The following is a 15,973-nucleotide window of genomic DNA, read 5'->3' as shown; positions in this document are numbered from 1 at the left end:
CTGTTTCCACTGTTTCCCCATCTATTTCCCATGAAGTGATATGCAGATACGCAGATGACACCACCCTTCTGGCAAAAAGTGAAGAGGAACTAAAAAGCCTCTTGATGAAAGTTAAAGTGGAGAGTGAAAGAGTTGGCTAAAGCTCAACATTCAGAAAACTAAGATCATGGCATCTGGTCCCATCACTTCATGGGAAATAGGGGGGGAAACAGTTGAAACAGCTTTCTCTAGAAAACCCCAAAAGACTTAGTACTTATTAACAGTCAAGGAAAAGGAAAGTCAGAATGATACAGACATGAAAACATAAAAAATGTACTGAAGGTCTGTTTATGAAACATTAACTATCTGCCATCCCTCTCTGACCACTCCACCCAGAGTATGCTGCATGAAAGCCAGATGCTTCTCCCCAGGAAGAAGTAAAACAATGACTGGGGAGCTTCCTGGTACCTCCAGGGCAACAGACACCCAAATTCTCCAATCCCCCAACCCTTTCCCGATAAGGGCCAACAGTCCACCTCTTTATCTGAAAGGGAAACCAGCAACCACAAAACATCACCCTGTGCACAGAGGCTCTAAAGTTCTTACTGTTTAATTCTTGAAAGTAAATGGGATACTAAGGATCATCAAGCAGTTAAAGAAGGTAACCACATGAAAGAGATCAGGATAAACAAAAAAGGGCCCAAGAGCAAAGTTGATCAGGAAACAAAAGAGAAATTAAAACCAAAACAAAAAGCCTCTAATTGGTATCCTGAGAATTTGGAGAGGATCCTGCATTCATAAAGTAAATGGAGGACACTAAGAAAAGGAAACAAAAAAGATAAGTTTTTTGAAACTGAAAGTATTATTGATGGGATTAAAATTTTCAAAAAAGGTAAAAAAACAGCTAAGGAATTTTCTCCTATGATAGGAAAAAGACAGAGATAAGTGTGGGGGCCAGGAGGGAAAGACATAGGATATCAAGTCAGGAGCCTACCACTCAACTAACGGGAATATAAAAAGAGAAGTGGAGAAGAAATTACAGAATTAGCATAAATGAATACCAAATTAGCATAAAGAAATAGCAAAAATGAAAGACAGAAGCTTTCTGATGGTAGAATCACCTGAAATAAAATTACAGTGCAATTCATGTTGATGTTTGACAGAAAACAACAAAAGTCTGTAAAGTAATTATCCTTCAATTAAAAAAAGAAAAAAAGGTACAGTGCATAGTGGAAACAACCAGACAAGTTCCAAAAACTAACTACACTGAGTAAATTTAAAATGTAGTATAAAAAATATTTATGGACATGGAAAACCATCCAAAAAAAAAAAAGAGAACTGAAAACAGAACAAGTACAAAGTGGAATTTCTTCTGGTTAAGCAGGAATGTGTGTAGTGGTAATGACAATTATCGGTAATAATTGATAGTAATAGTGATAACGGCACATTATCGGTAGTGTGCCTACAATTTCTAAATCGTGTGTATGTATTACTTTAATTAAAAGTTCTTAAAATATATTTTTATGATCCCATTTAAATATCTAGGGTACCTTAAGTTAAAAAATTAATTAAAACAGAAACTTTACCTGCATCACAAAATTCAGTTTAGAGAACTACTAGGTGAATACTTACCTAAGATATGGATGAAAGAAATAACCCAAATTTTGATCTGGCAATCTTGACCACACGATGCCAACTGAAAGAACTGAAGACCTTCTTCTCCACCTAAAAATGTAAATTTGTTAAAATAAATGTACAAGAATTGATAAAACATTTAAACCAAAACTTTTTCAACTTTACACTGAGATTTGTTAATATATTCATTTAATCATATTCACAAGCAATATTAAATGTATTAATTATATCATAAACTGAAATGTCAAAGAATTTCTTTAAACAAGATTCTTCAAAAGATTATGACTGTAGAGCTCCTGAAGTTGTGACAACAAAACACCTTTTTATTTACCTTCCACTAAAGATATAACAAAGCTAGTGGAGGTGATGGAATTCCAGTTGAGCTATTTCAAATCGTAAAAAATGATGCTGTGAAAGTGCTGCACTCAATACTGTCAGCAAATTTGGAAAACTCAGCAGTGGCCACAGGACTGGAAAAGGTCAGTTTTCATTCCAATCCCAAAGAAAGGCAATGCCAAAGAATGCTAGAACTACTGCACAATTGCACTTATCTCACATGCTAGTAAACTAATGCTCAAAATTCTCCAAGCCAGGCTTCAGCAATATGTGAACCATGAAATTCCACATATTCAAGTTGGTTTTAGAAAAGGCAGAGGAACCAGAGATCAAATTGCAAACATCCACTGGATCATCGAAAATGCAAGAGAGTTCCAGAAAAACACCTATTTCTGCTTTATTGACTATGCCAAAGCCTTTGACTGTGTGGAACACAATAAATGGTGGAAAATTCTGAAAGAGATGGGAATACCAGACCACCTGACCTGCCTCTTGAGAAATCTGTATGCAGGTCAGGAAGCAACAGTTAGAACTGGACATGGAACAACAGACTAGTTCCAAATTGGCAAAGAAGTACGTCAAGGCTGTATATTGTCACCCTGTTTATTTAACTTCTATGCAGAGTACATCATGAGAAACACTGGGCTGGATGAAGCACAAGCTGAAATCAAGATTACTGGGAGAAATATCAATAACCTCAGATACGCAGATGACACCACTCTTATGGCAGAAAGTGAAGAGGAACTAAAAAGCCTCTTGATGAAAGGGAAAGAGGAGAGTGAAAAAGTTGGCTTAAAGCTCAACATTCAGAAAACAAGATCATGGCATCCAGTCCCATCACTTCATGGGAAATAGATGGGGAAACAGTAGAAGCAGAATCAGACTTCATTTTGGGGGGCTCCAAAATCACTGCCGATGGTGACTGCAGCCATGAAATTAAAATAATGCTTACTCCTTGGAAGGAAAATAATGACCAACCTAGATAGCATATTAAAAAGCAGAGACATTACTTTGCCAACAAAGGTCCATAAAGTCAAGGCTACAGTTTTTCCAGTGGTCATGTATGGATGTGAGAGCTGGACTATAAAGAAAGCTGAGTGCTGAAGAATTAATGCTTTTGAACTGTGGTGTTGGAGAAGGCTCTTGTGAGTCCCTTGGACTGCAAGGAGATCCAACCAGTCCATTCTAAAGGGGATCAGTCCTCAGTGTTCACTGGAAGGACTGATGTTGAAGCTGAAACTCCAATACTTGGGCCAAGGGATGCGAAGAGCTGACTCATTTGGAAAGACCCTGATGCTGGGAAGGGCTGAGCGCAGGAGAAGGGGACGACAGAAGATGAGATGGTTGGATGGCATCACTGACTCAATGGACATGAATTTGGGTAAATTCTGGGAGTTGGTGATGGACAGGGAGGCCTGGTTTGCTGCAGTCCATGGAGTCGCAAAGAGTCAGACACAACTGAACATTTGAAGAAAAATATAACTCAATGCTGAAAAGGCCAATATTGAGCCACTAAACCTAGTGCACCCTCCAACCCAACTTTAAATACTGAGGTTAGCACTGATGTGAAAAATTTAAGATGTTAGTTATGGTATGTGTTAAATGCTTAATTACTCCCAAGTTAACTTTCTAGGATATATTCACTTGTTTAAAGCTTAGTCTATAATTTATATAGAATATTGAGAGACTGTTTTCCCATCAAGACAAAGGCTAGAATTACACATGTGGTGCTAGTAGTAAAGAGCCCACCTGCCAATGCAAGAGACTTAGAGAGATGTGGGTTCAATCCTACATGGGGAAAAGCCCCTGCAGGAGAGATGGCAACCCACTCCAGTATTCTTGCCTGGAGAATCCCATGGACAGAGTAGCCTGGCCAGCTACTGTCCATGGGGTTGCAGAGTTGGACATGACTGAAGCAACTTAGCACCCATGCATGCACACGAAACATCATCAATTCAGTCCAAAAGATTTGGTGAAACATATTTCACAAGTCAAGTGGGCCTTAGGAAGCATCACTTCAACAAAGCTAGTGGAGGTGATGGAATTTCAGGTGAGCTATTTCAAGTCCTAAAAGATGATGCTGTGAAAGTGCTGCACTTAAAACACCAGCAAATTTGGAAAACTCAGCAGTGGCTACAGGACTGGAAAGTCATTTTTCATTTCAATCCCAAAGAAAGGCAATGCTAAAGAATGTTCAAACTACCGCACAACGGCACTCATCTTACACGCTAGTGAAGTAATGCTCAAAATTCTCCAAGCTAGGCTTCCACAGTATGTGACCTGAGAACTTCCAGACGTTCAAGCTGGATTTAGAAAAGGCAGAGGACCAGATATCAAATTGTCAACATCCGCTGGATCACAGAAAAAGCAAGAGAATTCGAGAAAAACATCTGCTTCTGCTTTATCAAGTATGCCAAAGCCTTTGTCTGGATCACAATAAACTGGAAAATTCTGGAAGAAACTGAATAGCAGAGCACCTTACCTGCCTTCTAAGAAACCTGTATGCAAGTCACGAAGCAACAGCTAGAACCAGACATGGAACAACAGACTGGTTTGAAACTGGGAAAGAAGTAGGTCAAGGCTGCATATTGTCACCCTGCTTATTTAACTTGTATGCTGAGTTCAGTTTAGTTGCTCAGTCGTGTCTGACTCTTTGTGACCCCATGGACTGCAGCACATCAGGCTCCCCTGTCCATCACCAACTCCCAGAGTTTAACTCAAACTTATGTACATCATGCAAAACGCCGGGATGGATGTAGCACAAGCTAGAATCAAGACTGCCATTATCAACCTCAGATATGCAGCTGACTCCACACTTATGGCAGAAAGGTCAGAGGAACTAAACAGCATTTTGATGAAGGTGAAAGAGGAGAGTGAAAAAGTTGGCTTAAAACTTAACATTCAAAAAACTGAGATCACGGCATCCGGTCCCATCACTTCATGGCAAATAGATGGGGAAACAATGGAAACAGTGACAGATTTTATTTTGGGGGGGCTCCAGAATCACTGCAGATGGTGACTGCACCCATGAAATTAAAAGATGCTTGCTCCTTGGAAGAAAAGCTATGACCAACCTAGACAATGTATTAAAAAGCAGAGACATTACTTTGCTGACAAAGGTCCATCTAGTCAAAGCTATGGTTTTTCCAATAGTCATGTATGGATGTGAGAGCTGGACCATGAAGAAGGCTGAGCGCCAAAGAACTGATGCTTTTGAATTGTGGTGTTGGAGAAGACTTTGGAGAATTCCTTGGACTGCAAGGAGATCAAACCAGTCAATCCAAAGAGAAATCAACCCTGAATATTCACTCGAAGGACTGATGTTGAAGCTGAAGCTCCAGTACTTTGGCCACCTGATGCATAAGACCCGACTCACTGGAAAAGACTCTGATCCTGGGAAAGACTGAAGGCAGGAGAAGGGGACGACAGAAGATGAGATGGTGGATGGCATCATTGACTCAAAGGACATGAGTTTGAGCAAGCTCTAGGAGTTGGTGACGGACAGGGAAGCCTGGCCTGCTGCAGTCCATGGGGTCACAGCGTTGGGTATGACTTAGCAACTGAACTGAACTGATTTCACAAGTAGGTCCTTCCAATGGAAAAGAATCAGGCTCAGTGGTAAAGAATCTGCCTACAATGCAGGAGAGGTGGCTTCAATCCCTGCGTTGGGAAGAACCCCTGGAGAAGGAAATGGCAACCCACTCCAGTATTCTTGCCTGGGAAATCCCATGGACAGAGAAGCCTGGTGTGGTACAGTTCAGGATGTCACAAGAGCTGGACACAATTTAGGGAGTAAACAAAAACAACAATTACACAACTTAGGCAAAGTAATCAGTTAAATGTAGTGTTACAAAAAAAAAAACAAAAAACCACCCACTAGTTGTTATCCTATTTAGACAGAGTATCACTATCTACCCACTAGGTAAGTTCCCAAATACTTGTGGGTAATGTAAATATTGATTTCACCTACTTAATTTTTTAAGAATACTATTGTTTATTAAGCACTTGTTTGCATATTTCTGTTAAGCATTTGACAGATACGACCTCTAACTCTTTACAGTTAGTCCTACAAGGCAGCAAACATGACCATCCCAAGTTCACAGTTGAGAGCTAAGGCCCAGAGAGGAAAAGCCAGGTACCTGAGGTCACACAGCAGGAAAAGGGTGAAACTGACAATCTTATCTATGTGGCATATGGTACCCCATGCCCTTCACGGATACATTAAACATGTATGTTGAGGGCCACTGTGCTCCAGGCACTGGTCTAATTGGTAGCTGGTGATTGTGACCTGAGAAAAGGTTGAATAGTTGAATCTGGCTTCTTCTGCAGTGAGTGCCTTGCCCTAGTTAGTTCCCTGGAGAACAGACACTTGCTGAAGAAGGGCCCAAAGACCATGCCTCTAGCAGAGGAAATATGAGTTTATAATCAGTCAGGGAAGATAAGGGGCTCCAAGGGCAGGAACTGGGGAAAGGCAAAAAGATGAGATTTGGGACTTCCCTGGCCATCCAGTTCACCAACTCAATTTTATATGAATTACATCTAATATCATAAGTCAAAGGATATTTTACCACTCATATACAGTAAAACTCAATTAAGAAACCTGAATACCTATCTTAAGATTGCACTCTGGTTTTGCAAATATTTAGTATTTTGTATTTAGTTCATATACATAGGTATGTAAACTAAACTTTTCCTATGGACTCCCTGTTCTTGCCTGTTACAAGCTGATTTTCTTAGAATAAAACATCATAAAACAATATATTAAAAAATAAATCATCACAATTAAATTAGGTAGGGAGTTCAGTATAAGAATAGATTCATGAAAAGAAAACAGTTAATCTGCCCTATGATATTAAAAGTTAAGGAAACAGAAACTAATTTCAACAAATCAATAAAAGGAATCTTAGTCTGCATTTCAATCACCTAAATTTATGACAAAGGCAAGAATATACAAAGGAGAAAAAGCCTCTTCAGTAAGTAGTGCTGGAAAAACTGGACAGCTACATGTAAAGAATAAATTAAACATTTCCTAGCACCATACACAAAAATAAACTCAAAATGGATTAAAGACCTAAAGGCCAGACACTGTAAAATATAAAACTCTTGGAGGAAACAGGATCTTTTTTGATCCACCTCTTGGAGTTATGAAAATAAATACAAAAATCAACAAATAGGACCTAATTAAACTTTAAGTCTTTTGCACAACAAAGGAAACCATAAATAAGATGAAAAGACAGCCCTCAAAATGGGAGAAAATATTTGCAAATAAAGCAACTGATAAAGGATTAATCTGAAAAAATATACAAACAGGGGACTTTCTTGGTGGTTCACTGGCTAAGACTCCACACTTTCAATGCAGGGGGCACAGGCTTAATCCCTGGCCAGGGAATTAGACTCCACATGGTGCAAGTAAAAGGTCCTGCATGGCACAACTGAAAGATCTAAGCTCCTGTGTGCCGCAACTAAGACCCTGCTCAGCCAAATAAATATTAAAAAAAACACAAAACATACGAACAGCTCATGTAGCTCAGTTTAAAAAACGAAAGCACAACCCAATCAAAAAATGGGCAGAAGACAGACGTTATCCAAAGAAAACATACAGATAGCCAATAAACACATGAAAATATGCTCAACATCACTATCAGAGACATGCAAATCAAAACTACAATGAGGGACTACCTCACTCCAGTCATTATTAAAAGCCATCATTAAAAAAATCTACAAACAATAAATGCTGAAGAGGATGTGCAGAAAAGGGAACACTCCTATATTGTTGGTGGGAATGTTAACTATGGAAAACAGTATGGAGATTCCTTAAAACACTAGAAATAGAACTACCATATGACTCGACCATCCCACTACTGGGCATATATCTTGAGAAAACTATAATTCAAAAAGACACATGCACCCTAGTGTTCACTGCAGCGCTAGTAACAACAGCCAGGACACAGAAGCAACCTAAATGCCCATCAACAAAGGAATGGATAAAAAAGATGCAGCATGTGCACACACGCGCACGCATGCACACACACACACACACACACACACACAGAGGACTATTACACAGTCACAAAAAAGGAATAAAGATGGATGATCTGTAGAGACGTGGATGGACTTAGAGACTATCATACAGAGTGAAGTCAGAAAAACAAGTATATGAATGCATATATGTGAAATCTAGAAAAATGATATAGATAATCTTATTTGCAAAGAGAAAGAGACACACAGAAATGAAACATATGGACACCAAGGGGGGAACGGGGTTAAGAGGAGGGTAAGATGAATTGGGAGATTGGGATTGACATATATACACTGCTGATGCCATGGATAAGACAGATAACTAATACTGTATGGCTCAGAGAACCCTACTCATTGCTCAGTTGTGACCTAAATGAGAAGGAATTCCAAAAAAAAAGAGGGGTATATAGCTGATTCACTTTGCTGTATAGTAGAAAGCAACTATACAGCAAAATTGTAAAGCAACTATATTCTAATTTTAAAAAGTCTGCTTTTCAAAGCCTATTACATTCCAGGCACTGTAAATAAAATACATCCAGGCCTACCCTATGGACCGTACAATCTCACAGGAAAAACACCATTAAACATAATTCATATAGATAACTTCACTAAGTCCTATAAAAGAAAAATAAAGCATGTAACTAAAGGACTATATCAAAATACTTCAGACTGAGTACAGGAGGTTAAGAGCAGAGGAAGCTCTTCTGAAGTGATTTTTTTTTCTAACCTGAATTTTAAAGGATGAATAAGAGTGAACCAAGTAAAGGTCCACATGTAAAACCCTCAGACACATCTTACAGACATTCAACAAATGAAAGGAGGCCAGTGAGGCAAGTGAATGCATGAGACCAAGTGTGACTTGTAATGAGGCAGGGAAACAGAAGAGGTAAGGTAATTAAAGGCGGTGTGTTTGAAACTTGGTATTTTATCTTACCTTAATCATATTTTAACATGCCACTGATGGTTTTGAAATAGGGGAGTACCAAAGCCCGAGCTGTCACAAGACAGTATTAATAACTTGCTGCATAAGACTACTGAACAGCTGAAGCGCGACCAGCACCAACTGCAATGTGACATAACATGCACACCGGACTTCAAAGACGTCATACCCGCACACAATAAAATATCTTATTAATAATTTTAGGACTTTGAAATATTTTAGGTATATTGGGTAAAGTAAAATACATTACTAAAATTAATTTTATCTACTACTAGAAATTTTAAAATTTACACATGTAGCTCACATTATATCACTATAGGACAGCACTTGTCTGGAAGTAAGATTGAAGTAGCCAGAAGTAGAATGTCCATCCTAACACAGAAGATGAAAATAAAAGAAGGCAAATTCCCAATTCACTGTATTTATTTAACACTAAGAGTCTACAGTCAAGATTCTAAAATCTAATCTACTAACAATTGCTTTTATAAGGTTATCTTTTGAAAGATTAAATAGTAAGTGAAAAAAGAAACTTGTTTTCAATTTTTATATTTCACATTTCTATTTGAATAAAAACATACAATGTTTCAAAAATCACAGTGAAACCAATAGGTCTAAGGCCTCTACATTAGCAAACTCGAGGAATCCAGATCTACTGCATCAAGTTGTGTCAGCCCCCATGTATTTTCCCAAAGAATCTGGTTTTCCCCAAAAATATCTGTGATTTCATTTTGATCAAAAACATAAAGCAGAAGGATGATTCCTTGAAGGGAATAAATTAAAAGATCTTATTTTATTAATATGAAGTGAAAATGAGTAAATGAATGAAAAGTCACATACAAACTGCAAACAAGACTTACTAGTGCTTACAAGAGTAAAATAACTAACCAGGAACTGGTTGTGAAGAAAAGTCACAGCAGGTAATTCCAAGATCATGTGCTTTTTCATTGTGCAGACACCTCATTTTATCATCCCACACTGTTAAATCACCACATGAAGAGCCAGTGACAAAGAGGTTTCCAGGAGGAGAAAATGCACAGGCCACTAAGGAGCCATCCTTAACACTAGCACATCTGAAATAAAAGCAAAAGAAAGGGGAGTTTTCATTTCAGAGCATCTTTTACTTTATATTACAGTCTCTAATAGCAGCTTGATATAATAAAAGAAAAGGATAAAAGGCTAGAACTAAAGAGAAAGGGCAGTAGATGCCTATAGAAATAAAATATCCTTTATATGCTATAAACTGAGACAGGCTTGCCAAAAGTAAGACAATTTAAACATTATCCTAACCAAATCAAAGTCTATGTATCTTCATACTCTTTTCATTAAAATATACAAAAATAGCAACAACAACCAACAATATCAATTACAGTCACAATTTTTTAAAAGATACAACTGTTTTTTATTGAAAAGCATGTTATTGGGGGTGAAAAGCACTTTCAACATTTGTATTAAAATCACCTAGAAACAACAGTAAGGACTTTCTTCTCACCTTCAGTTATAAATTCTTTATGTAAATGAAATGCTGTGAACAACTTAAAATAATCCAGGGAAGATTAGGAAGCACTGGGCTAACAATAATTCATTATTTTATCAATTAGGAAAAATAACCTGTTAAAAATCCAACAACCCATGCAGTGTCCTATCCAGCGCTTAAATCAATTGCAGTGCATCATTTTCACATAATTACATATAGTAGAGAAATAACGTTAGGGAGACAATTTACCAATTGGTTAACTGAAAAAGATTCCCTGGCCGACAGCTAAATTTCATTCACAGAAAACAACTTAAAGGCATTCCATTCTCTCTGTGTCTTCACTTTAAACTGTTTATTAACGCCACTTAAAACATACTTTCAACACAAAGACCAAAAATCTAAATGAGCAACAGTTGTTTACCAGCTGCCATCTGTGCTCTGAGTGTTGGTGAGAGGGAGGGAGGGGGGAAGGCACATTAAGCTATTTTAATTGGTGACATTTAAAAGTTTACAGTTTTTAATGTGATTAATGTCGCTGAACTGTATGTACACTTTAAATTTGTTAAAATATTATATATATTTTAGCATACGATAAGTTTACAAATACATGGTTTTAACACTAGGGAGTTGCAACACAACATTACCAGTGTAAATTAATTGATGTATTTTTATCCAAAAGCAGTTTTTCAGGTGATGTTTTTAAAGAAGTGGTAACACACAACACCATACCAATCACAAGGTTCCCTCTTCTGGGCTTGGTCAGTGATCCCAGTCAGCAAAGAGCTGTGCAGGTGAGACTCACCTACAATTACTTCATTACTGAGAACACCTGAGCCATGTGTGACCAAAAAGCCAAAAATTACTAAGTTTTATCCAAAAGACTGTTATTTTTTTTTGCCTAACTATTAAAAATCCATAAAGCTTTACAAGATGAATACTTATTTTACAAAAAAAAAGTAGAAATTTAAAACACTCAGAGCCAAGCAAATCTACTTCAAGAATCATATTAAATATCTGTTTTATGTCCTTCAGGAGACAGATCAAAGTATTTTTCCTCGAGACGTCTGAATTATCTACTTCAAGTCATCAAGAAAATTTCTGTAAACCTGGTAACAGGATTAAAAATGGAAAGGGTTTAAACATTCTTACCTATGTAACTTGTATGACTGCGTATTCCACAAAACAACAGTTCCATCAGATGCCCCTGATACCAAACAAGTGGAGTCTGGGGAAAATCGGCAAACTCTCACAGGGCTACCACTGGGCTGTTCCATCACTGCCAAAATCTGTCCGTTTTGAGCATCCCATAGGACAGTGGTACCATCTGTTGAACATGAAGCCAAAATATGTCCTGAAGGGGAGAAACAGCAGCAGTGGACAGCATAGGTGTGAAACTTCAATGGAGAGTATGGTACTTCAGTAAAGTCACTCAGGGAATACAGGCGAATTGTTTTGTCCAAGGAGCAAGTAGCCAAGAGGGAAGAGGAGAAGGCACAGCAGTTGACATCATCATCATGATCTGCTAATGTGTGAATTAGTTTCACCATGTTCTTTACTGGAAAATATCCTGCAGTTTTTAGATACAGGTTACTTCATCCTAGGAATCAAATAAATACAACGCAAATCAATATAGAAGAGCCAAAATCAATTAAAAAACTTCAATTACAAAAGCTTCCACATTCACATTTTTTAAAGACAATAAATTATACCTGGGATAAGAATATTTGGAGAGAAATAAAACATGTTAAGACTATAATCGCTGATGATAAACACAATCACCAGTGCCATACCAAAAAAGTTCCGTAACTCCCGAGAAAGAACCTGGTCAAGTAACTTCAAACTGATTTGACACTGTATATTTAAAACTCTGGGTATTTATTTTTATGAACTGCTACTCAACACTGCCTCATTCCAGATCTGCTAATTTCAAAAAGATTTTTCACTACTTTAACAAACTCTCGCTGCTCCTTCCATAGGATGGAGCCAGAAGTATTGCTCACCTTTAAGATGTAGAACTATTACAGTTAACTCATAAAACAAACAAAAGGTTTCCTTGTCAATTTAAGTGGCAGTGTTGAAAGCTATCATGTCATGGTATGTCATCTTGTATGACAAAGAATAAAAAGATATAAAGACTTGAGGTGAAGAATTAATTTAATAAATCAAGGAAACCCAAAGAAAGAGTGCCCCCCCAAAAGTGGACTTAGCCAGCCTGCACCTAAGACCAAATTTATAAATTTAGAATAAAATCCAAACTCCTCACCAAGACTTACCAAACCCTGTATGATGTGGCTCTTGCCTATCTACTTCTTAGACCCCAACTACTTCCCCTTTTCTTCTCCCTCCCTTCTTTCCAGCCTCCCTAGTCAAAATGGTAACATCTAAGAGCTTCACAAAGCGGCTTTCTGATGCTTAAATTCTCATGCCTCTGTTTCTGGGACACAATTTCTCATGTAAATTTCAATTTCAGTGTCCTTTTTCAGTGACTTTCCTAAAGTAGCCCCTCTATAGGCTAGCACATCACCCTATTTTAATCATCAGTGTAGCAACTGCCATCAGCTGACACTATTCATGTGTCTCCCCCTACTAAAACCTAAGCACCAAAGCTGTTTCTCTCATTTCTGTATTCACAGCACATAAAAGTGTTTGCACTTAATATGGTTAAATATTTGTTGAATTAACATTTTCCCCCAAATCTAGTTGAGTTCTAGCTGCCTTTAAGCATTATTTATGAATACGAAATAACCAGAGAACTGTTAATAAAAATAAAGGTATTAACACTAAAAAAAAAAGTGGAAAAAGGACGTAAAACGAGGCAATAATCAGCCCTGAGGAACAGGTGTAAACTTGAATTGTAAAATTAATCTATTATTCTAATATTATTTACAGAAATCTTTACAAATAAATGAAACAAGCCTTTTCCAACATTTCTGATGTCAAAAGTTCGGCCTCTTTTTCAAACAAGCTCCAACTAAGTCTAAAAAACAAACAGACCATCAAAACCCCTGGTATTTGCAATGAGAACAAACCCAATCAGGTGGTCTTTTGGAGAAGTCCCAAATCTCAACTGTGCAAGTGCACAAAGATAATTTCCAAACAAACTTTTGCTTCCTCACCCTTCTGCCACTCAGCTCTCTCTGAAGTTCAAGGTCCTAGAATCTGACGCGCAGGAACGCTATCAGCTGAAGTTTGTTCCGCTTGGGCTGTGGGCGTCCACTTCGACCTCTGCCGACGCGCCAATCTCCCGGCAAACTGAACTCGCCAGTGGGAACACTCGCATCCCTGTCTATCGCAAAGCCAACCCGAAATGTGTCAAGAATCCTACATAAAGCCAGCGACCTAATCCCCCACACCTATTTGGGGACGGAGGATTTGCTCAACTCCGAGAGCCAGTTGGGCCTCACTGGACCGAGCGACCCGCGGCAGGAGCGCGGCCGGCAGGGAGCGCGGCCTTCTGGGGCGCGGGCACCGGCGCAAGGGATTGGGGGGAACTGGGACTTCCACTTCACGCCGTGAGGCGCCCCCGGCTCCCGGGCGAAGGCCGCACAACAGAATCTCGCCGGTCCCGGTCGCGCGCTTAGAAGCAGACACCGGGAAACCAAGGGTTTAGACACCCCGGCGGGCTGACCCGAGCCGCACTCCTGTACCTGCCACCGCTGCTGCTAAACTGGCCCGTGTGCACTGGTCCTTTCACGTCGAAGACGTCAGGGATCCGCCCTCAGGTGCGCTAAGAGCGCCGGGGGACACGTGATGCGCAGGTGAGGCGGGCGTGGTTGGCGCCGGCGGCAGCCCAGAGGCGAAAGAACAGACCCCGCCCACCGGGGGGCGGTCCGCGCCACGGCGCATGCGCGTCCTTCCGCTTTGTGATGAGGCGGTCCCTGAATTCTGGCTCTAGGATTAAGATGAGTCCACACTGGGGAAGAACCTTTGAAAAAGAAAGTGGAGTCACTTAGTCCTGTCCTACTCTTTGCGACCCCGTGGACTGTAGCCTACCAGGCTCTTCCGTCCACAGGATTTTCCAGGCAAGAGTACTGGTGTGGGTTGCCATTTCCTTCTCCAGGGGATCTTCCCAACCCAGGGATCGAACCCAGGTCTCCCGCATTATAGGCAGACGCTACAGTCGGACACGACTGAAGCGACTTAGCAGCAGCAAGCAGCAGTTATCGTCTGAGCCATTCGTTGAAAAATCTTTCTAGTTGTGGAAGCTGAGGTCCCAAGGTCTAGCGAGTCCAGAAATGTGATTGTAAAAGGGACAGTTATACAGCTGTTTTTCAGCGTCCTGGGAAGTGAAAGTGTTAGTCACTCAGTCGTGTCCGACCTTTTGTGACCCCATGGACGGGTGGAATTCTCCAGGAAAGAGTACTGAAGCGGATTGCCATTTCCTTCTCCAAGGGATCATCTTCCTGACCAAGGGATTGAACCCAGGTCTCCCGCATGGCAGGCAGACTCTTTACTGACTTGAGTCACCCTCCTTACTTTGCTCTATTTATCTTGCTTCTGTTCTCTGATCTCCCTGACTGGTCTTTTCTGTTTAAGCCGGCTCTGACCTCAGCAGTCCATGACTCCTGCAATCGCCTTTGTGGTCAAATGTTTCTCCAAGGCAGAATGCTGAAAACGATATCCAGGGTATTCTGGTATCACGGGAACCCAATATGCATTGTTTTCTAGCGTTTCCGAACGTCTCCTAATGGCTTCCACGTGTAATTGATTACAAAGTGGTCTTGCCAACCCCTTTTGAGATTAAAAAATTGATCAGAAAAAAGCTCCGAAGTGTACTAAGTACATGTCACAATATAGGACCATGTTCAGATTAAAATAAAAAGTGTAGTATTTTCTTCAGCAAGGAAACTAGTTGTATTTGACAAGTAATAAAGGGCTTCAAAAGCAGAGATATTACTTTGCCGACTAAGGTCCGTCTAGTCAAGGCTATGGTTTTTCCAGTAGTCATGTATGGATGTGAGAGTTGGACTGTGAAGAAGGCTGAGCACCGAAGAATTGATGCTTTTGAACTGTGGTGTTGGAGAAGACTCTTGAGAGTCCCTTAGACTGCAAGGAGATCCAACCAGTCCATTCTGAAGGAGATCAGCCCTGAGATTTCTTTGGAAGGAATGATGCTAAAGCTGAAACTCCAGTACTTTGGCCATCTCATGTGAAGAGTTGACTCTGGAAAAGACTGATGCTGGGAGGGATTGGGGGCAGGAGGAGAAGGGGACGACAGAGGATGAGATGGCTGGATGGCATCATGGACTCGATGGACCTGAGTCTGAGTGAGCTCCAGGAGTTGGTGATGGACAGGGAGGCCTGGCGTGCTGTGATTCTTGGGGTCACAAAGAGTCGGACGCAACTGAACTGAACTGAACTGAACTGAAAGGGCTTCCCAAGTGGCTCAGTGGTGGGAAAAAAAAAATTCGCCTGTCAATGCAGGAGACGCAGGAGGTAGAGGTTTTATCCCTGGGTCAGGAAGATCCCCTGGAGTGGGAAATGGCAACCCATTCCTGTATTCTTAGCTGGAAGATTCCATGGACAGAGGAGCTGGTGGGCTGCAGTCCATGCGATTGCACAGAGTGGAGGCGACTAAGCATACACAAACT

General features: G+C 40.0%; 1 protein-coding gene across 2 annotated transcripts in view; it reads right to left on the bottom strand.

Annotated features, from left to right (window-relative positions):
• The window catches only part of WDSUB1 (WD repeat, sterile alpha motif and U-box domain containing 1), a 68,489-nt gene extending 54,331 nt beyond the window's left edge, over positions 1-14,158 (bottom strand). Inside the window, exons 1-5 of one of the 2 annotated variants that reach the window (XM_052664096.1) lie at positions 14,030-14,158; positions 13,499-13,668; positions 11,532-11,979; positions 9,794-9,978; positions 1,612-1,704 (exon numbers count right to left, since the gene is read on the bottom strand). In XM_052664096.1, coding sequence (XP_052520056.1) covers positions 1,612-1,704; positions 9,794-9,978; positions 11,532-11,929 — 676 coding nt within the window. In that variant the 5' untranslated portion in view covers positions 11,930-11,979; positions 13,499-13,668; positions 14,030-14,158. The remainder of the gene's footprint in view (positions 1-1,611; positions 1,705-9,793; positions 9,979-11,531; positions 11,980-13,498; positions 13,669-14,029) is intronic. The other variant, XM_052664102.1, reaches the window with a different exon arrangement.
• Positions 14,159-15,973: the final 1,815 nt, after the last annotated feature.

Source organism: Budorcas taxicolor, chromosome 2 (genome assembly GCF_023091745.1).
Source record: "Budorcas taxicolor isolate Tak-1 chromosome 2, Takin1.1, whole genome shotgun sequence".
Classification (NCBI taxonomy): domain Eukaryota; kingdom Metazoa; phylum Chordata; class Mammalia; order Artiodactyla; family Bovidae; genus Budorcas; species Budorcas taxicolor.
This window is presented reverse-complemented; position numbering and strand designations above follow the sequence as displayed.